The sequence below is a fragment of the Muntiacus reevesi genome, chromosome 18 (genome assembly GCF_963930625.1).
Source record: "Muntiacus reevesi chromosome 18, mMunRee1.1, whole genome shotgun sequence".
NCBI lineage: Eukaryota > Metazoa > Chordata > Mammalia > Artiodactyla > Cervidae > Muntiacus > Muntiacus reevesi.
Window position 1 is genome coordinate 60,637,410 of NC_089266.1, and position 21,297 is coordinate 60,658,706.

Here is a 21,297-nt window from a genome sequence, read left to right on the forward strand (position 1 = left end):
ATTTTCCTAACCCAAGGATCAAACTTTGGTCTCCTGAATTGCAGGCAGATACTTTACTGCTGAGCCACCAGGGAAGTCCTCGTGGAGAATAGAAGAGTTAATCCATGTATGTGGTGTTCTGTAAGACGTGGATGATCAGGTGATCCAGGCTTAGCCAGTCAGAACCATTTCTTTGAGATTTATAGATATTTGTCTCTTTTCCTCAGAAATAACTACACCTGCATGACATGAAGAGACCAGCTGAGACCTAGGACCTTGGACCCTTTGCTGCAATGCTTACGTCTGGACAAACATTCCTCAAGCAACAAAAATACAAAGAAACAATAAGGCATGAGGAATAACCATGCACATGCAGTTAGGGCAAATTATGGACAAGATATAAAAAGCTCAGAAACCCAGCTGCCACTTCCAAAGTGCTGGGAACAAAAGCAGGGGTCAGGAACAAAAGCAGGGTATTCCACATGCAGCCTGCACTCAGCTGCACCTAGGGATGTAGGGGTGGGCAAACCACCCAAGTCACCCCTATGGGCCAACACCTGGACACAGCCCTTACTTCACCCCATATGTGGAACCAACTTGCCCTTCCCACTCAGGGAGCCAGCAAGGGAAACTTATTTGATTTTGTTTCCCTTTGATGCAGTAGAAGCCCCAGCAAAGTCCTTGCCTGAATTTCTTGTCTGGCCTCTTATAATTTATTGAGTAAGGAAGGTCATTACTTTGGCCAACTAATGTGAAGGGCCGAGTCATTGGATAAGACCCTGATGAGGGCAGGAGATTGAGGTCAGGAGAAGGGACATTGGAGGATGAGATGGTTGGATGGCATCACCAACTCAATGGATGTGAGTTTAAGCAAACTGTAGGAGATAGTGAAGGATACGGAAGCCTGACGTGCTGCAATCCATGGGGTTGAAGAGTCGGACACGACTTAGGGACTGACCCACAAGGAAGGCCAAGAACCCTGGTTAGTAACTATAAGACAGGAGCACTTTTGGCCATGTGGTTTCCTGAGATGGAAGAACCCTGTCTGAAGTAGAAACTGTAATGAGAAAGGGAGAGAACGTCTGAGTCACTGAATTTAAACCTGTCCTTGTTCTTTCCAGGCCTGAGTCAAAAAAATGCACCTACTCTGTGCCAGGCCCAATTCCAAACACTTGTCAAGAGTCAGCTCAGCAGTCCCAGCACCCCTTAAGGGTACCACCTGGGTACTCCACGTTAGACATAAGAAGACTCACCCAGAGTCGCAGAGGGCAGGAGCTAGGATTTAAGCTTGGCAGTCAGGTGTCAGAGTAGGCTGCCACACTTAGGTCCGTGTGGACTCTGGAGGAACATGCTGGCTCTACACACTACATGCTAATAGCACACCTTCCCCTCAGATGTGACGACCAAACGTGTCTCCACACACAGCCAAGTGTCCCTGCAGGGGAGGGACCAACCGCCCTAGTCAAGATCCACTGCTGTCACTTGGCTGCCCAAGAACTCGCTTTGAATCGCTCTGAGTCACCAGATCCTGTGTTAGCCACACACTCAGAGTCACCCAATCTGTGTGTCAAGTACGAACAGCCCAGCGTTCCTCAAACCTGGGCCACATGCAATGCACTGCCACCGAGACCCTGTGCTGTCTAAGGCCTCACATCACCTACCAGTCTGTGTCTCCAAAGACTTGCTGTCACCCACCGCCCTGTCACTGAGGTCTGTGCCCCTCTGTCAACCCCCAGGGTTTCAGGGAGTCAGGGCCTCAGAGCTCTTCACAAAGACAAGGCCCAAAATATACGTGGGGTCGGGGAGACCAAAACATAGAGGCACCGCACAAGGCAAGGCAGGCAGAGGAGTCCCAGAAGCAGAGAGACTCACAGAGACAGGGACGCAGAGAAACCTGACCCCACGGGGCCACAGCTGGTGATGCTGCATGGGTCACTGCAGACCTGTCAAGGCCCTCCCCCTCTCACCTCTGCATTAGACTTAGGGGTGGGGAGGTTAGAGGTCCGAGGGTAAGGAGTTTAGACCCAGCGTGACAGATAATTGCCTGCACAAGGCTCTGTCCAGGTCACCGAGCCCTGAGCAGTCCCACCTCTCGCAGACAGTCCTCTACTCCTCCCATCAGGTACTCAGCTGATAAGGTCCTATCCCTAATGCATCTCGGCCCAGAGGGGCAGAGGCAAGGGGTCAGCCCCTCCCTGCCTCCCTTCCAGCTCTGCCACCAGAATGCCCAGAGGAGATGCTCACCAGTGTCCAGAGTGCTGAGTTGGGGCAGGCCCGGACAGAGAGCCTGAATTTCCTCCTGGACTGTGCTGGCAAGTACCTGACTGAGACCACAGAAACTTCCTTCCCTGAGTTGAAAGACACAGTGGGGAGCGGATGGTCCCTGCTGGTCTGGACCTCCCAGTCCTCAGGGCCCCTGAACATGACCACAAGGAGAGAAGAAGTCCTATGTTCTGAAGCAATAAAAGACTTTAAAGCAGCCCCAACCCACTCCCATTCTATCTGGCTTGGTTGCTATGGTGATGCCCCAGTTGCTCCAGAGGTGGCTGCTGGTCCTTGAAGTGGGAGTGGTGGGGGTTGTGGATCCTGAGATGAAGTGAGCTGGGGTGAGAGGTCAGCACTGTCTGGGAGCATTCCTGGCTGTGGCCGGGGGCTGAGAGCCCAAGGTTCCCCTCGATGCTTGCTTCTCTCGGCTCACACTCCATCTGTACCTACTCCCCTCACCCTCCAGCCCCCACTTCTGCTGCTGCTGCCTAAACAGTGCCATCCTGGAGTCTGAACCCACCCAGATCTCAACTCCAGGAGTGAGATTCTGGTGTGATGGTGGATCACAGGGCCCAGGTATACAGGGTGCATTGAGGAGCTCAAGCGTGTTGCCCCAGGTAAGGGCTCAGCAAGACCACTGGAGAGAATGTGGGGGTGAAGGCTCAGCATAAAGCTTCTGGAAACAGTCCAGGCAAGACATCATCAGCAGGGCTCAGACATGCTCTCAGCATGGGGTTCTCACGGGCCAGGACCCAAACATCCTCAGGGTTTGGGTGTGGATCTGTGCTCATGTCTCCCTTCAGTGGTAATTTATTACTAATAACAATTGTTGAAGTACCAAAATTCAGCTGGGCAACTTTTTGAGTGTGTGAATTAGAAGGGCTTTCAAGGCATTTCCATTCCTAGGGACTTCTCCTAACCTTTCTGAGGTTGAGTTTTCCTACCTATAAAATGATAATCATAGTTTCTAGGCTGTAGAATCATTGTGAGGATTAAATGAGAAAATAAATATAAAGTTAGCACAGTCCTTAATAAATAATCACTTTTTCAAAAGGGTGTTTAGAAACAGGAGAGATGGGATGAGAAGGAGCGCCAGTAATTACAGACAGCCCAGCCAGACACCTGGCCGATGTCACCGCTCCTGGAGGCAGGAGTTACTGAGGGATCATTTTTTTCTTCTCATGAAAGAATACCAGGCTGTACAGGGCGAAGGTGACGAGGTGAACATTCCACAAGGAGAAGAAAATGCCACGAGGCTCCCTGTGAAAATGCAGAAAACCTGTGACTTCTCTGCATTGTGATGGAAGCAGTAAAAGAAGCTTATTCTCTAATAGTACATTAATAATTATAAGAAAAAATAAATTATTTTTAAAAATGAGATATAATTAACATATAACACTATGTACATTTAAGAGGACCACATATTAATTTGATACATCTATATATTGAAATGTGATAACCATTGTAGCATTAACTAATGCCTCTATCATTTTACATAATCATTATTATTATAGGGACAAATAAGATCTTGTTTCTTAGCAAATTTTTAAACACAGTTTTGTCCTTTTTAAAGTAAAACTCTAATTCAGTGGTTCTCAAACTTTTTCACTCTAGGAACCTTTACAATTAAAAGTAATTGAGGACCTCCACTATATAGCACCTTAAAGGTACATGGCGCAGATAGTAAAGAATCTGCCTGCAATGGAAGAAATTCAGGTTCAGTCCCTGGGTCTGGAAGATACCCTGGAGGAGGGGCATGGCAACCCACTTCAGTATTCTTGCCTAGAGAATGCCATGGACAGAGAAGCCTGGAGGGCTACAGTCCACTGGGTCGCAAAGAGTCCGACATGGCTAAGTGATTAACACTTTCTTTCACTGTATAGCACAGAAAATCTGTTTAATCTTACGTGGCAGCCTGCTATGTGGAGGGGAGTTTGGGGGAGAATGGATACATGTATATCTATGGTTGAGTCCCTTTGCTGTCCACCTGAAACTATCACAACATTGTTAATTGGCTATACTTCAATATAAAATAAAACATCTTTTTAAAAATTGAGGACACAAAAATTTTTGAGTTTTATCTGTTGATATTCATATTGATTCATACTGATCTCATACCTGCTTTTGTATTCAATCTGTTGCAGTAAATGGTTTTGACTGCAAGATGTGAAGGATACTCAGCCTCACAATATATGTAGTTGGAAAAGAGAGAAGTTAATAGTCTTTTCAGGTCTCCCAGGTGGCTCGGCAGTAAAGAACCCACCTGCCAATACAAAAGACACTGGGTGTGGAAGATCCCCTGGAGAAGGAAATGGCAACCCACTTCAGTATTTTTGTCTGCAGAATCCCATGGACAGAGGAGCCTAGAGGGCTACAGTCATAAAAAGTCCACAAAAGAGTCAGACACTACTGAGCCACTAAACAACAACAACTATAGTCTTTTAGTTTGCTGTGACCATTCCTCTTTGATACTACACCAAAACTCAACAGATGTCATTTCTTAAATGTTAGTGATAGTGTGGAATCTGAAACTATATCAATGAACCAATTATACTCCGTTAAAATCCATTGGTCTTTCTTGTTTTTGAATGGTTCTATTATCCATGTGTGTTTCTGGAACTCATACCCTGGTCATTCGGAAAATATTGGTTCACTGAGTTATCAGATCTTCTAAATGCTGACATATCTCATTATACACAATAACCAACAACCAACCAACCAACAAAACAAAAATCCAAACAAACAAAAAAGCCTGTACTTTCATTACTGTCATTACCAATCTCATCAAACTTGGGATGCTTTCAAACTCACGGTAGTATATGGAGGTTTTCCAAACTCTAATTTTCACTTGAAAGCTCTAATTGTATACTGGCCACAAAACCAATAGTTTGCTTCTCTTGAAGTGACAGGCTCACTTCATTCACTTGAGAAAATCATGCCAAGAACTCAGTCTGAGTAACTATTTTTGTCATGTGCTCTTTTAAGTGAAAGTAGCCAGTCAGTGAGAAAAGTGACTTTTGGCTTACAGCTCAGTCGTCTTGAGGGCTTTTCCTGGAGATAACTGTCATAATTCTATATGCATACTTCCCCTTTGCCACACAAAATGTTGAAAAGATGTACTGGAGAGTGGAGATTTAATAAAATTTATATTTTTGTTGCTTTATCAACAGCAAAAGCGGCCTTTTCTTCTTTTTTCTTCTTTTTCTTTTTTTTTGTACTGAGCTCGCACAGTGGCAGAGAAAGAGAGAGAGCGAGCCTGAGACTGTGGGCGCAGTCAGGAGCCCCACCTTGGTTCCTGTTTGGTGCCAGCAGTTCTGCCCGCTGCTGCTCTGTCATCAGTGCAAACACCAACCAAGTGAGAATGGCAAAGAACAATTCAGTAGTATTATGAACACCATGTCTGCCTTGTAGATCCCCTGGAAGGGTCTTGGAGACCCCCAGGGATCTGTGAACAAGACCTGAAGAACAAATAAGAACTGACACTTGAATTCAAATGAAATAATTAGAATAGCTCTATTTACTTTTTCTTTTTTTAAAATGATTTTTTAATGGAGCTATCACTCAAAGGTTTATAAAATGCTCTCACAAACATCCTATGGAAGAACTGAAAACCAATTCCATTGTCAGCACTGTTTGCCTTACTTCCTCCAAGAAAAAAGTGGGGGAGAGGGAAGGATTAAGAATGGGGAGGCCTGAGGGAGTGTATCGGGCTTGTGGAGCCACCCATCAAGTGTGACATGGTCCCACAGTCCTGGGACCACAGAAGCAAGGAGTGCTGGGGACTCAGGGCCCTTGGTCAGCTTCCCCCACACAATCTAGCTAGCTAGCCACACACCCCTCCACAACAGTCACACACACACACACACACACACACACACACACACACACACACACACAGAGCCGCATTTTGCCATGACTAACTTCACACGACACAAACGACCAGCCTAACTATGGTTACACTCACGCAATACAATCATACAGCCATGCAAAACGTCTCTGTAGTCAAACAACCAACCTCACTGTGCTCAACACCAAGTCACATGAGTTTGTACTCACAGTTGAATAATTTCAATGTGCACTGCATTGAAGCATCGCTGCACTCCAAATATCAGTACGACACATAAAACTTTGACTGGGTCACCACATGACCATGTGTGTATGTTGTTCTCAGGGTGAGAGCATAGGTTTTGGAGACTGGACAACCTGTGTTCAAGCTCAGGTTCTACCACTTATTAGTTCTTTCACCTTGGACAAATGATTTAACATGCCGGAGCCTCAGTTCTAGAAAATGGGGATAGTTGCTACCTTGGAAATATGATAATGTGGAAGGCCTAAAGACTGCACTTTGTTTGTCTGGACAGATGTGCCCTAAGGATAGCCTGTAACAGCCATGGATGGATTTTGTCACCAGAGGGCACCAAGGCTCCAAGATGTAAGTGCAGGCTGCTGGAAGAAACCCTGCCAGGAAGCCCAGGATTCCTGGGAAGTCTGCAGTCAAGTGCAGACTGGGATGGGGTGGGAATGGGGCTGCACAGATTCAGGAAACCCCAGCAAGGCTCAGGCCAGTCGGAAGCTGCTCCTGGGCCAGGTGGGCCCCTGGTAGGATCCTGGCCTTCCCTAGGAAGGAGGATGATCACTTACTATGTACTAGGCCCACTTCTGTGCCTGTTCCACCCTGTTTAATCCCCACAACAGTACCGTGATTGGTAGCCACTACTGATAGTCTTCTGTTGAGGAATACTGAGGAAAGAGAGGTTCTAGTTTACCTGGCTATCAAGTGCAAGTCCTGGGATAAGAATGCAGGCATCCATGGCTGTCTTGGGGACCCTTCCCACCCTTTCTGGGGCTCTGCCAGGGCTCCCTCATCCTGGCTGGCTGTCCTGGAGCTCAGCCAGCCCCAGCTGACCCTTTCCCCTCTTCCAGCCTGCTCCCAGCATGCTCCCTGAGTTAGCCCAGGGGTAAGAGGCTATAAGGCATGTGGGGGAGACTGGTAAGGCAGGGCCCCACAGTAAACCTTACCCAGCCTCGCCATTCTCAGCTGTTGGGAGTTGTGGGGTGCTGCCAGCAGATGGAGACTCACCCACTTTGGTTGCCAGACACCCCCACTTGGGGCCCGGTGTCACTCCCCATCTTGTCACAGCTCCCTGTGATGTCATCATTGGTAGGCACATCATGGCTTTGTTCCTCCTCCCAGTCTGAAAGGGCTACTCAGACAGGACCCGGGGAGGTGGAGTCAGACAGGAGCCTTACTCAGGCTCCAGGTCAGCCAGCTGGGTGGGCTGGACTGGGAGGAGGGGGTAGTGTCTCAGGATTCTCCCCAGGGTGGAGGGCCATTTTTGGTGTGAGCTGCTCCACTTATAGCCACTCCTTCCAATCCAAGGAGGCTCTGGGTTCAGCGGGGGCAGGGGCAGTGAGAGGAATCTCTCATCCTTCAGCAGGACGGCTCTGGGTGTCAGCCTCTAGCCCAGGACTCGCCTCCTGCTCCTCACAGGGAGGCCTGATCTGGCGGAATAGGTGCCTTCCCTCCACCCGTTAAGAAAGCAGCGAGGCAGAGATAGCCCGATGGGGAGACTTGGTGAGGCCCGCTCTGACCGTCAGACACTCAGACACCTCAACTTGCTGACGGTCTGTGCTCACAGCCTGACAGCCACACTCTCGCAGGCCAGCAGCCCTTCCTTCTCACAGCAGAGCCCTTGACTACATGTGGGCCTCAGAGACAGGCTGTGTCACCCTGGCATGGGACACAGGCACGTGATCATGTTCCCATATAGGGAAGCAGGAGTTCCTTTCCTCTCAGGGTTGAGTTCCTAGAAATCAGCACAGTCCCCAGCACAGAGCAGATGCACATTCACAAGTAGAGAGTTAGTGGACATTCACTCATACAGGTCATGTGACCTGGGGTGGGGAGAGACTGGAGGAAAGGTCACCAGTCTCCATCCCACTTTAGGACAGGAGGAGAGCATCAGGAAGCATCTCTGCTCCTTCCAGAACTGCCCCTAGCCCAGCTTCTGTGATGGCCTCTCCTCAGACAATGCCAGTCACTGAAGGGGCCTGGGTCAACAGGGCCAGCACTCCCCCCCCCCCCGCTCCAGATTCCTTTCCAGTGAATTGGCACTCTGAGCACTGAACCTTAGGAACCCCAGAGATATAGACATGAGGTGCTCTGGGTATTTAGGGCCTCTGGGTGCTGGGAACTCTAGGCTTCAGGTTTTCTGTGGTGTTCAAAGCTCTGGTTCCCTTGGTGTTGGGAATCCTGGGCTTTGAGAGCTCTAAGGTATTTAGAAATCTGAACACTGAATGCTCTGGACATCAAGGCTGTACCCCAGACAGGCAGAAGTCAATGTTTCCAATCTCTCCTTCTAATTTTACCTGCAGCTGCTGAGATCCAGCCTGGCCCCTGCTCTGATTCCTGTCATTGGCTAATGCTGCCTCCCTGGACCTGGGCCAGTGTAAGCACAGTGGGATGGCCTGAAGGGCACATGGAGCCCCAGAGGCAGCTCTTGTTTCTGGAACCAACCTAGATCCCTCCCTTGCATTAGGACAGGATAGGGAAGGTGCTAGGCACTGACCACTAGGCATTCAAGGGAGGAAGAATCTGAGAGCAGAGCCCAGGTGGGTTTCTGCAGCTCCTGAGACCAGGGCTTCAAGTCTGGTCAGGCCAGGCTGTAACTCAAAGCAATGTCTACCCTCCCCCCACTTCTCTGCAGGGTCCCCCAGCACCCCTCCACCAACTGCCCAGTGCCGCCAGCTCCTACAGTGCCTTCCAGAAGTGGCCCACCCTGGCCTGATCCCCCATCCCACCAGACACATGCCTAAGCACACTCTGTGCTGCCCGACAGAGGCCTTGCTTCTTTGCGCTGATGATGACAAGTGAGACCTGTCAGCACCAGGGAATCCGACGTGGACCCAGCCCTCCCAGGAAATAGCACTGCAATGGGAGGCTCCTGACACTTGCCTTAGACCACAGTGAGTGGGGCCCGGCTGCTACCGGTCCTTTTGCTGCCCTGCCCAGGTAAAAGCCAGCCAGCGAGATGTCAGACCCCATCGGTCCTCCCATCTGTCCCCTCCTCTCCCCACGGTGTCTCAGGCTGGCCATTCCCTTCCCATCCTGTGGGCCAGCAGACTAGGGTGGGGAGCTCACAGTGGGGGTGAAGCCATCTTGGCTCTGACCTGGGCTAGGCCCAAACCTGCCTCCCTTGGGGTCTTATTCTGGTTGTAAGGAAAACAGCCACTTTAGTCTCTGACTCATGGAGGCAGGCAATTTTTCATACCAGAATCTTTCTCCTAAGTTTTTCCTCGGCCTCACCTCATTGTGCATCTGCTTGAAGCCCTTTCTAGATCAAAGTGGGCAAAATGCACAGATCTATAAGTCTCTGTATGTATGCAAATGTACTTTGTGTGACGTCATCAGTCTAGCAAAACCCATGTGGGCAACATCTCCAACTTTCCCAAATCCCCAGGGAAAATCTATTTCCCCCACCCCATGGGCTAAAGTGTGAGACTATCTCCCTGTCCCGGGATTCATCCCAAATGCACCTTCTCCCTGACTCAGGACTGAGTCCTGAGCACTCCTACCCTTTGCCTCTTCCAACCCCAGCCCACTCCCCACCCTCCACTACACGTGGAGTCCTTAGAGTGGGGTGGTCATGTTGTCCCAGAAGCTTCACTGACACTCAGGGCTCTCTTCTTAGGGACCCCCAGCCCCAGTCTACTCCTTTAAGGGGAATGAAAGCCATTGTCCCACCCTCCTATTCCTCCTTGTCCCCACTCCACTCCATGGAGGATCTTCCAGCAGCCTCCATCCTTCTTCCCTGTGTGGTGGCCCTTTATGACAAGCCCCAGCAGGAGGGAGGGAGGGAGAGACGAGAAAGATAATTTATGTCCCAGCAGGAGAGGCAGAGGGAGGGAGGCTTGACTCACAGGGGCCCAGTCCCCAGTGTTGGGCACACATGCACACTGAGGCTCAGAGCTGCTTCAGTGCACAGTCACTCTCCCACAAACACAGATCCATCTAGACAAATCCACAAGGGCAGGGGGCATGGGAGCCACAGACTCCTCAGAAAGAGGACATGCACACGTGAGACACCTAAGGTTCGTTCGTAGAATACAAATTACAAACGAGCTGTAGAACACAAATCACAAACCTGCAAGACAGGGGACAGAGTTAAAACAAAAATAATCTTGCTGATGAGAAGAACGTCTCCAAATCTTCCCGCTTCTGACCAAGCCTCTGATGTGAATAAGTTCTGAGTGGTTGGGCCCTGGAGAAGCCTGGTGGAATGGACTGGTGCTCCCTGGCGGGAAGTGTCTGTGCCTGATACCTGCTATCTTGCTCAGAGCCTCTGTAAATTGATGAATTGGAATCTCACTTGTCAACTGATCTTGTTTGAGTTTAGAATGTGTGAATCAGCTTCTTGGAGGCTGACTATCCCAGGGATCCAAGAAAACTGGTTTCCTGGGCAGACAACAGTGAGGACAGACTCAGGGTGCAGAGAAGAGACTGGTCCCCTTCCTGAGGACATGGTGGGGCAACAATAGTCTCCTGACAGCCAATACTAACTGGCCCTTCTCCTTGAAAGCTGGTGGCCTCAAGACAGGCAAATGTGGGAGCCCCTTTCCACCAACTGCCAAACTTTGCTGCTCAGAGGCAGCCTGGAACAATGTGTTTTATTTATTTTGTAGGACAGGAAACTGAGGTTAAGCAAAGCTCCCTTTGGCAAAGTCTCCTTTAGCTAGGATTGGAATCTCTGCATGTCTACCCAGGGCGAGAACAGAGGGCCCAGGTTGGTGTCTGCAGTCCTTGTAATATAACAACCCCTGTGCGTGCTAAGTCATTTCAGTAGTGTCCGACTCTTTGCGACCCTATGGACTGTAGCCCACCAGGCTCCTCCATACATGGGATTCTCTAGGCAAGAATACTAGAGTGGATTGCCATGCCCTCATCCAGGGGATCTTCCCAGCCCAAGGATAGAACCCGAGGCAGTGTAGGTTTGACCAAACCAGTGAGAGGGGATGTGGAGAAAGGAACCCCAAGCCCTCCAATTCCAAGGAGTAGGACCCGGGCCTTACCCAGCTGTGCCCATAGTCCCCAGTGGCACTGATCCAAAGGGAATGGAATTTGCTCAAACTTCTCTCTAGGGTGAAGGTAGGCCCAGAAGGCCAGGGGCCTGGCAGGCTAACTCCAGCCCCAGTGCCCCAGGCCTTTCTTGCTTCATTCCAGCCTAGCCCAAGGGACTTCCATCTACTTCCTCCACGGGCCCCAGCTGGAGGGCAGCGAGGATGGGGCGGAGCAGGAGGCTCCTTTGCGGAGCCCACTCCCACGGGTTCATGGGGCTCAATCCTTGGAACACTTGGAGCAACTTGTACATTTATTCCCTGGGAGGAGGAACCTGAGAAGTCGTCCTGGGGTGAGGATGAGAATGGAGTGGAGGGGTGGCGGGGGTGGGCAGGACGGCCGGGGCGGGGTGGGGCTTGGCTAGGTCTCTCAAGCCTTCTTCACTCTCCAAACTTTCACCAAACTCTTGGACCCCGCCTGCCCAAAACCAAAACACAACAATCTCAGGAGAAGCTAGGAGCAGTGACTCGAGGCGCACAGAGCCTCAATAGGCTGATGCAACTTTCCCTTTAAGAAAGCCCCCTGTGCGCACCGCGGTGAGGACCCAGCTCGCTGGGCCGGGGGCTGCAGCAAGGAAGGGGGCGCTGCGGCCTGAGCCTCTCTCTATCCTGCCGCTGGTCTGGGTGTTTGGTGGTTCCACGGGGCGGAGCCTCAGAGCCTCAGGAAGAGCGAGAGAGAGCGTGAGCGTGAGCGTGTGGGTGTGCGCGCGCGCGCGCGCGTGTGTGTGTGTGTGTGTGATCGCGCATGCATGCGGGCATCTGTGGATGAGTGTGGGTGCACGCGTGGGGATATCTGTCTCGCAGGAAAGGTTGGGTAGGTGCGTGCGTCTGGGTGTCACCGCTGTCACCAAGGAGCTGCAGCAGGTGGAAGGGCAGCGCGGGGCGGCGGCGGGGTTTGCCGGGCAGGGGCCTACTCCTGGAGGAGGGGAGCTGCGTGCAGATGACGGTTTGGTCCCGAGCAGCGGGCGCGTGGCAGTATGGGTAGGGCCGGAACCAGAGCGTGCATTCCAGTCGCCAGTTGGGTCTGCGCGCTGGGGGCCTGCAGACGCCCGGAACCTCCAGCCGGCCTGCCCCCTTGTCTGCCCGCGGACTCGCCAGTCGGGTGCGGCTTCCCGCGCCCAAAGGTCCTGGGAAGCTGTGCCCAGGAGTTTCGGGGCCCTGTTCTCCGGCCGGCGGCTGCTCTTCCCGGAAGAATCCGCGCCCTCCCCACCCCAACCGTCATTCCAGGTACGCTTAGGTGGGCCCGGGCGCCCGCAGGTGAGGAGGGTAGGGGCCCACAGCCCGGGGCGCCGACCCCAGCAGTTGCCCTGCACCCCGCAGACAAAGGCCGGCGGGAGCTGACCGCGAGGCTGGGGCGGGGCGGGAGGGGGGCTTTCAGGTAGGGCCTGGAGGGGCCGGAGCAGGCACAACGGCGGGGTAAGGGGGCGAGGACCTGGGCGCCCCGGTATTTTCCAAGGCAGGGGCCGGGGGCAGGGTCACCATCCCCACGCCCACACGTGGGCTGAGCGGCCCACACGTGGCCGTTGATGTAACGGCCGCTCCCGACACCTCGCACCGGGATTAAGGTGAAGGCGCCGGCTTCAAGGAATCCGGGCTCACTAGGCGGTGCTACAGCTTCGAAAGCGACCTAGCCTTTTCCTGCAGTTCAGGGGGCCTCTTCTCAGTGGACCGGCAGCTTCTTACAGGATCCGCGCCCCCTTTCGGGCCTCTGGCCATCTTAAAGGAGCCGCGTCCTTGTCTCTGACAGCTCTCATAAGGCCTAGGTCTGTTTTTCTGTTGAAACAAGCTTGATGCTGCAGCTGCAAGAAGATTAAGTTGCGGGGCCAAAGAGTGGAGAAGGAGAGACGGTCCTGAGAGGTTAAAGAACCCCAAAGTGAGGAGGTGTCAGAAGACTGGAGGGTAGTGGGTGAGGGGGACTGGTTCTAGGAAGGGACTAATGGGCTACACTGAGCATGCCCAAGTGTTTCCAAGCACCGGGAGAAAACACCCCCTTAACTCGGCCTACACTGTGACTGAGGCTCGGTGCCCAGTTCTGAGGATGCAGAAGGATCACACCTCTGCCCTGGGATCTCTCCAGCTGGTGGGGGAGGTAGATTTGGACACAAGTAACCATGCTACAATGGCTGCGTGTGAGGAACGTGTTGATCAGAGGTACACTGCGTGCATTGGGTGTAACCGGGGGCACAGTGGAAAGACTGACTGCAAATGCAAGAGAAAGGAAGGCTTCTTGGTGATAGTGACTTTGGAACAGGTTTTGAAGATGGGTGGGGTGTATACAGATGGAAATGGGGGCAGGGGTGCTCAAGGAAGAGGGAATTGCCTAATCTGCGGAATGAAGGCAAGAACCCTCTGGGGTTGCTGGATAGTCCCACATGGCCTGCAGGTGGCCATAAGTGACTGTAGGTAGCGGATTTTTTGCTCTAGGCAGAACTAAGGGCCCTTCCCCACTCCCACAGCCCCTCCCCTCCCTCGGTCACAGTGAATGGGAAATTATGCTTCCTCTTTTGTCTTTCTCCTAAACTGTGAGGTTCTTGAAGGCAGGGAAAAAACCTTGTCACCTTTCCATCCCCAGGAAGGACATCAAGGCTTGGCCCAGATGGACCCTTAAAATTGACAGACCTGACAGTCCTGTTTGGAGGAGAGGAAGACTGAGCAATGAGACAGTAGAGATGGACACGGGACATCCTCTCCCTGTCCTCCCTTGGGTGGCTCACTGGCAGCTTGAACCCAGCTCACCCAACCTCCTCATCCTCTCCCCACTCCAAACCTGCAGCATCCCCAGCATTTCTGCCTCTGGTCTCTGGGACGGGCACTGGCTTCTTCTTATTATACCATTAGAAACCAGTGACCCCTCCTTATCCCTCACCCCCAAGTCCAATGCATCACCAAGTCCTACCAAAGTTACCTTTCATATTTTCCTCAAATCTTTGCACCTCTCCCCACCCGGTCATCACCTTTCTGAGTCAAGTGCCTCGTCCCTGGCCTGGCCTAGTCCTAAGCAATTTCCTTTCTTCCCTTCTTCCCTCCCTCCATTCCTTTCTCCATACCATTCTAGGTTGGCGTTTTCAAAATGCACACACCCCCAGTTGCTCCTCCTCTCAGTTACAACTCTGATTTAAAGACTTCAGTGGCTGTCATTGCCCTCAGGGTAAAGATCAAAACAAGGCCCCAAAGACCCTGACCCTGCCTTTGCATCCACCTTCATCTTTGACCTCTTTCTCCCTCACTCTCTGAGCCCCAGACTCCTGGTCTTTTTCTGTATTATTTCATTTGCTTGAATCTTTCTTCCTCTTGTGTTGCTCACTGTTGCCTAATCATCCCCCTCTGACTCTTAAACATCACTTCCTCAGGAAAGTCCTCTGTAACTCTCAGACAAGGCCAGGCCCCACTGGTGTAGACTCTGGTTAAAGAGGATCTTTCACTTCCCCACCCTTTATCATAGACTCCAATTGTATGCATTTGAGTCACCTGTTTCACTGGTTTCTGTTTCCACCCATCCTGTAAGCTGCAGGAGGCCAGAGACTGAAGAGTTCATGGTGCCCAGCACAGGTCTGGCCCAGAGCAAATAAATATTTGTGGAGTAAATGAATCAAACTGTGGCAAGCCCTAACTGCCTGCTGAATGATTTAGGCCATATCCTGTTGGCTGTGGAAGACTATTGGAGGGAATCAGGGTTTTAGGACTTTGGGAAGATTAAGGGATTGGAGGGGAGGAGAAAGTGGGGGAATTGTAGAGTCGAAATTTAAGCAGAAACTTCAGAAGGCACAAAGGAAGTATATTTAGCCCCATCTTCCAGATTGAGAAAATCAAGGGTCAGAGAGGTTAAGGAATTTGCTTGAAGTCACATACCTAGTGAGTTGGCAGAGTCAGTTCCTCCTCCCAGGTCCCAGAGTCCAAGCTCTTCATCACAAACTAACCTGACTCTGACCTCATGGCACCGACAGCTTGTCAGTAGTGGTCCATATATGGGTGAGGGGCATTACCTGACACCTGGGTAATGTGGATGCCCAACCCCTATCAGAGTGCCTGACCTATCATAGGCTTTCAGGTGATACTTTTTGAATGGATGGATGGGGACTGTTCACAGAACAGCAGAGGCAGGAGAAGTAGCAAAACTTTGCCCCCAATTCATTGTCTGGGGAGCAGCTGCCAAGCAGTCTTTTTTCCACCGAGAAAGAGAAGCACCTTGTACACAAGGGCCATATTTGCATTACTCAGGGATCTCACCCTGTAGCCCAAGCTCCAGGACAGAGTGTCCTCAGTTTACTCACTGGACCGGAAGGCATGATGTCCAATCTGAGAGGTGGCTCTGCTTCATTACGATAATCGCTACCATTATTATTTGTTAGCCAGAGAGTGACAGCTTTGAATACAATAAGTCTAGAGTTTATACCTTGGAGGGAGGGATGTGATGAGTGAGAACAGGGGTATGATCACAGTCCCTCTTCCCCTGACTGCCCCCAGAAGACCAAAGCCATGAGCAGGGACTTCTCTAGAGAGGCAGAAAACCTGGCCTGGGTGAATTAGTGAAGGGAAACGGTCGCAAGTCACACCCTTGCCTGGCCCTGAGGAGGTTATGCAGGACACCTGGTGGCCAGGGGAAAGGCCAAAGGTAACCTAGGGTGGGATTTGATTTAGGTCATACCTGAATGGTCTAGTGGTTTTCCCCACTTTCTTCAATTTCAGTCTGAGTTTGGCAATAAGGAGTTCATGATCTGAGCCACAGTCAGCTCCTGGTCTTGTTTTTGCTGACTGTATAGAGTTTCTCCATCTTTGGCTGCAAAGAAAATAATCAATCTGATTTCAGTACTGACCATCTGGTGATGTCCATGTGAAGGGACTTCCCTTGTGTTGTTGGAAGTGGGTGTTTGCTCTGACCAGTGTGTTCTCTTGGTAAAACTCTCTTAGCCTTTGCCCTGCTTCATTCCATACTCCAAGGCCAAATTTGCCTGTTACTCCAGGTGTTTTTTGACTTCCTACTTTTGCATTCCAGTCACCTATAATGAAAAGGACAACTTTTTTGGGCGTTAGTTCTAAAAGGTCTTGTAGATTTTCATAGAACCATTAAACTTCAGCTTCTTCAGCATTCCTGGTCGGGGCATAAACTTGGATTACCATGATATTGATTGGTTTGCCTTGGAAATGAATAGAGATCATTCTGTCATTTTTGAGATTGCATCCAAGTACTGCATTTTGGACTCTTGTTGACTATGATGGCTACTCCATTGCTTTGAAGGGTAGATATATCCACAGTAGTAGATATATCCACAGTAGTAGATATAATGGTCATCTGATTTACATTCACCCATTCCTGTCCATTTTAGTTGGCTGATTCCTAGAATGTCCACATTCACTCTTGCCAGCTCCTGTTTGACCACTTCCAATTTGCCTTGATTCATGGACCTAACATTCCAGGGTCCTATGCAATATTGCTCTTTACAGCATCAAACCTTGCTTCTATCACTAGTCACATCCACAACTGGGTGTAGTTTTTGCTTTGGCTCCATCGCTTCATTCTTTCTGGAGTTATTTCTCCACTGATCTCCAGGACCCTATTGGACACCTACTGACCTGGGAAGTTCATCTTTCAGTATCCTATCTTGTTGCCTTTTCATACTGTTCCTGGGGTTCTCAAGGCAAGAATACTGAAGTGTTTTGCCATTCCGTTCTCCAGTGAGCCACATTCTGGTTTGTGACATTGTATAGGAGACAGGGATTGGGACCATCCCCAAGAAAAAGAAATGCAAAAAAGAAAAATGGCTGTCTAAGGAGGCCTTACAAATAGCTGTGAAAAGAAGAGAAGCAAAAAGCAAAGGAGAAAAGGAAAGCTAAACCCATTTGAATACAGAGTTCCAAACAATAGCCAGGAGAGATAAAAAATCCTTCCTCAGTGATCAATGCGAAGAAACAGAGGAAAACAGTAGAATGGGAAAGATTAGAGATCTCTTCAAGAAAATTAGAGAAAGAGATACAAAGGGAACATTTCATGCAAAGATGGGCTCAATAAAGGACAGAAATGGTATGGACCTAACAGAAGCAGCAGATATTAAGAGGTGGCAAGAATACACAGAAGAACTGTACAAAAAAGATCTTCATGACCCAGATAATCATGATGATGTGATCACTCACCTAGAGCCAGATATCCTGGAATGTGAAATTAAGTAGGCCCTAGGAAGCATCACTAAAAACAAAGCTAGTGGAGGTGATGGAATTCCAGTTGAGCTATTTCAAGTCCTGAAAGATGATGCTGTGAAAATGCTGCACTCAATCTGTCAGCAAATTTGGAAAGCTCAGCAGTGGCCACAGGACTGGAAAAGGTCAGTTTTCATTCAAGTCTCAAAGAAAGGCAATCCCAAAGAGTGATCAAACTACTGCAGAATTTCACTCATCTCACACAATAGTAAAGTAATGCTCAAAATTCGCTTCAGCAATCCGTGAACCATGAACTTCCAGATGTTAAAGCTGGCTTTAGAAAAGGCAGAAGAACCAGACATCAAATTGCCAACATCTGCTGAATTGTTGAAAAAGCAAGAGAGTTCCAGGAAAAACATCTATTTCTGCTTTATTAACTATGCCAAAGCCTTTGACTGTGTGGATCACAATAAACTGTGGAAAATTCTGAAAGAGATGGGAATACCAGACCACCTGACCTGACTCTTGAGAAACCTGTATGCAGGTCAGGAAGAAACAGTTAGAACTGGACCGGGCCAACAGACTGGTTCCAAATAGGAAAAGGAGTACATCAAGGCTGTATATTGTCATCCTGCTTATTTAACTTATATGCAGAGTATAACATGAGAAATGCTGGGCTGGAAAAAGCACAAGCTGGAATCAAAATTTCTGGGAGAAATATCAATATCCTCAGATATGCAGATGACACCACCCTTATGGCAGAAAGTGAAGAGGAACTAAAGAGCCTCTTGATGAACCTGAAAGAGGTGAGTGAAAATGTTGGCTTAAAACTCAACATTCAGAAAACTAAGATCATGGCATCCATTCCCATCACTTCATGGCAAATAGGTGGGGAACAGTGGCAACAGTGACAGACTTTATTTTGGGGGGCTCCAAACCACTGCAGATGGTGACTGCAACCATGGAATTAAAAGATGCTTCTTTGCTCCTTGGAAGGAAATTTATGACCAACCTGTACAACATACTAAAAAGCAGAGACATCACTTTGCCAACAGAGATCCATCTAGTCAAGCTGACAGTTTTTCCAGTGGTCATGTATGGATGTGAGAGTTGGACTATAAAGAAACCTGAGCGCCAAATATTTGATGCTTTTGAACTGTGGTGTGGAGAAGACTCTTGAGAGTCCCTTGGACTGAAAGGACATCCAACCAGTCCATCCTAAAGGACATCAGTCCTGAATAATCTTTGGAAGAACTGATTCTGAAGTTGAAACTCCAATACTTTCACCATCGATGAGAAGAGCTGATTCAACCCTGATGCTAGGAAAGATTGAGGGCAGGAGGAGAAGGAGACAACAGAGGATGATATGGTTGCATGACATCACCGGCTCAATGGACATGAGTTTGGGTAAACTCCGGGAGTTGGTGATGGACAGGGAGGCCTGGCGTGCTGCGGTTAATGGGGTCGCAAAGAGTCGGACAGGACTGAGCGACTGAACCGAACTGAACTGAACCTAGGGTGGATTTGCATAGGGAAAGAAAAGCTGCTCCCTCCTGTTTTCTAGCTTTCCAATGACATCCTGGGTCTGGGAACTCTTGAGGTGACTGTCAGTGGGACTGAGTGATACAGAATAGCCTTTGCAGTAGAGTCCACTCCCTGAGAGTACCCAGAGAAGGCCCCAGTCCTTCCTGTGACCAGGTCCTATGAAGGGTGAATGTCCTTGTCCATCTGACCATGGGTTTTCCTCCCATGATAGCATTCCTTGCGGCTCTCAAAGGTTGATTCCATTCCTGTGGCATGATTCCATTCCTGTAGCATGTCAAAAAGTACCTTGTCTTCCATCTGCATCTGTCCAACATCAAATCTTCAGACGCCAGCAGATGCATGGCAGTACCTCCTGTCAGTTTGTCTGCTCCCCACCCCCCCACTGCCAGCCCCACTTAACTGTGAAAGACCTCTGGCTCCTGATTCCACAGCCTCAGTGTTATCCATTCCCCTTCAACTCAATTCCACCAACACTTCCTGCAAGCAAAGCTGGGCACAGAGGGGTCAGTAAAACACATCCAATCACTCAGGGAACTGCCCACCCCACAGTTGACAGACATAAGCAAATATGTCTCAAGTGAGTTTATAAGAACACTGTTAGCACAAAACACAGAAGAGGAGGCAGTTTGTTCATTCTGGAGGGGAGGGGGGCCATGTCAGGAAAAGCAGCAGAGGAGAAGTGACGCCGAAGCTGGGTCCCAAAGGGTTTGTAGAATTTCACCTGGGGAGCAGGAGGGAAGGTGTCCGGCAGGGGCCGGCATGAACAAGGGCATGGAAGCATGCCTGCACATGCTGTGCTTGCTGTACCCAGAGCTCTGGTCCAAGTTAGCGATGTAAATCCAGATGCTTGGAGCCCAGGCTGAGCAGCATCAGGATGGGGAAGGCCCCTGCTGGCTGCCAGGCTTGGGTGAGGTGGGGGAGCAGGTGCTGATCCAAGCTGACTCCCCTTCAGGGGAAAAAGGTTGAGGCCATTCACACAGACGATGAAGGAATTGGACCCAGTCCCAGTTCTGTGTTCATTAAAAACAATTTTTTTAAAATAGAATTGGGCATCTGGAGAGTCAAAAATAAACCTTTGCCCATTGAGACAGGAAGCCTGGAGACCAAGGGTTTCAGGGGAAGGGTAGGGAGGAGAGTGAGCTAGGGACTGGGCTGAGGGTCATCCAGAAAGGAGCAGGATGGGAGAGAAGAGCAGCCATGGTTTGGGCCCTGCACTGCCTGTCCTGGAGCCATACACATCCTGCCTGCCTTACCCGGGCCACGTCCTCGCCTCATTCTCTGCTCTCTCCACTGCTTGTCCTGGAGAGCCCACACATCCTGTCTGCCTTCCCAGGGCCATGTGCTTGTCTCATTCTCTGCTCTCTTCAATGCCTGCTCTGGAGGGCCACGCACGTCCTGCCCTGCCTTTCCTGGACCAAATCCTCACCTCATTCTCTGATCTCTCCACAGCTCTCGAGGACTGTACTCTGACAGGTGCTAGAAGCAAAGCCTGTGAGTGTGCTCCATGACTCCAGAGCCCCTCACCCACCACCACCATGGCAGGAAAAGGTGCCAAAGGGATGCTGATGAGTACAGGGACCAGACTGCAGTGAGGGGTGAGGGTCATGAGCACCGTCCGTTCCTTCTGGGGCCTGCTGTCAGCTGCTGGCCCCGGCAGGAGGGCCTAGGGGACTCCATGGGGCCCCAGGTCTGGCACTGCCAAGGCTCCTGAGTGCTGGGGCTATCGCAGGCCCAGGCAGGCAGCCCCTCACCCAGCAGATTAGATACTGACGCGATTCGGAGCCCACAGCAGGCAGATTCTGCTGCAGAGCCCAAAAGGCATGCTGAGAGGCAGGTAGCACAGTCCCCACCCATGTCAGAAGATACCCTGGAGATCAGGCTGGCGTCAGTCCTGCCAGGAGGACTGTCCTGTGGCTGACACCCCCCACCCTCATCACAAGATACCCTGGAGAGCAGGCTGTAGTCAATCCTGCTGGGAGGGCTGTCCTGTGACTGACACCATGGCACCCTCATCACAAGATGCCCTGGAGAGCAGGCTGCAGTCAGTCCTGCTGGGAGGGCTGTCCTGGGGCCTACACCATGGCACCCTCATCACAAGATGCCCTGGAGAGCAGGCTGCAGTCAATCCTGCTGGGAGGGCTGTCCTGTGACTGACACCCCGGCACCCTCATCACAAGATACCCTGGAGAGCATGCTGCAGTCAGTCCTGCTGGGAGGGTTGTCCTGTGACTGACACCCCGGCACCCTCATCACAAGATGCCC

General features: G+C 50.6%; 1 protein-coding gene across 1 annotated transcript in view; it reads left to right on the forward strand.

Moving 5' to 3' along the window:
- The first annotated feature begins 6,765 nt into the window (after positions 1-6,765).
- Positions 6,766-21,297, forward strand: part of LOC136150207 (uncharacterized) — a 155,676-nt gene continuing 141,144 nt past the window's right edge. The window contains exons 1-4 of the mRNA XM_065910943.1: positions 6,766-6,832; positions 8,952-9,114; positions 11,874-12,057; positions 12,163-12,585. Of these exons, the coding sequence (XP_065767015.1) occupies positions 6,766-6,832; positions 8,952-9,114; positions 11,874-12,057; positions 12,163-12,585 (837 nt within the window). The remainder of the gene's footprint in view (positions 6,833-8,951; positions 9,115-11,873; positions 12,058-12,162; positions 12,586-21,297) is intronic.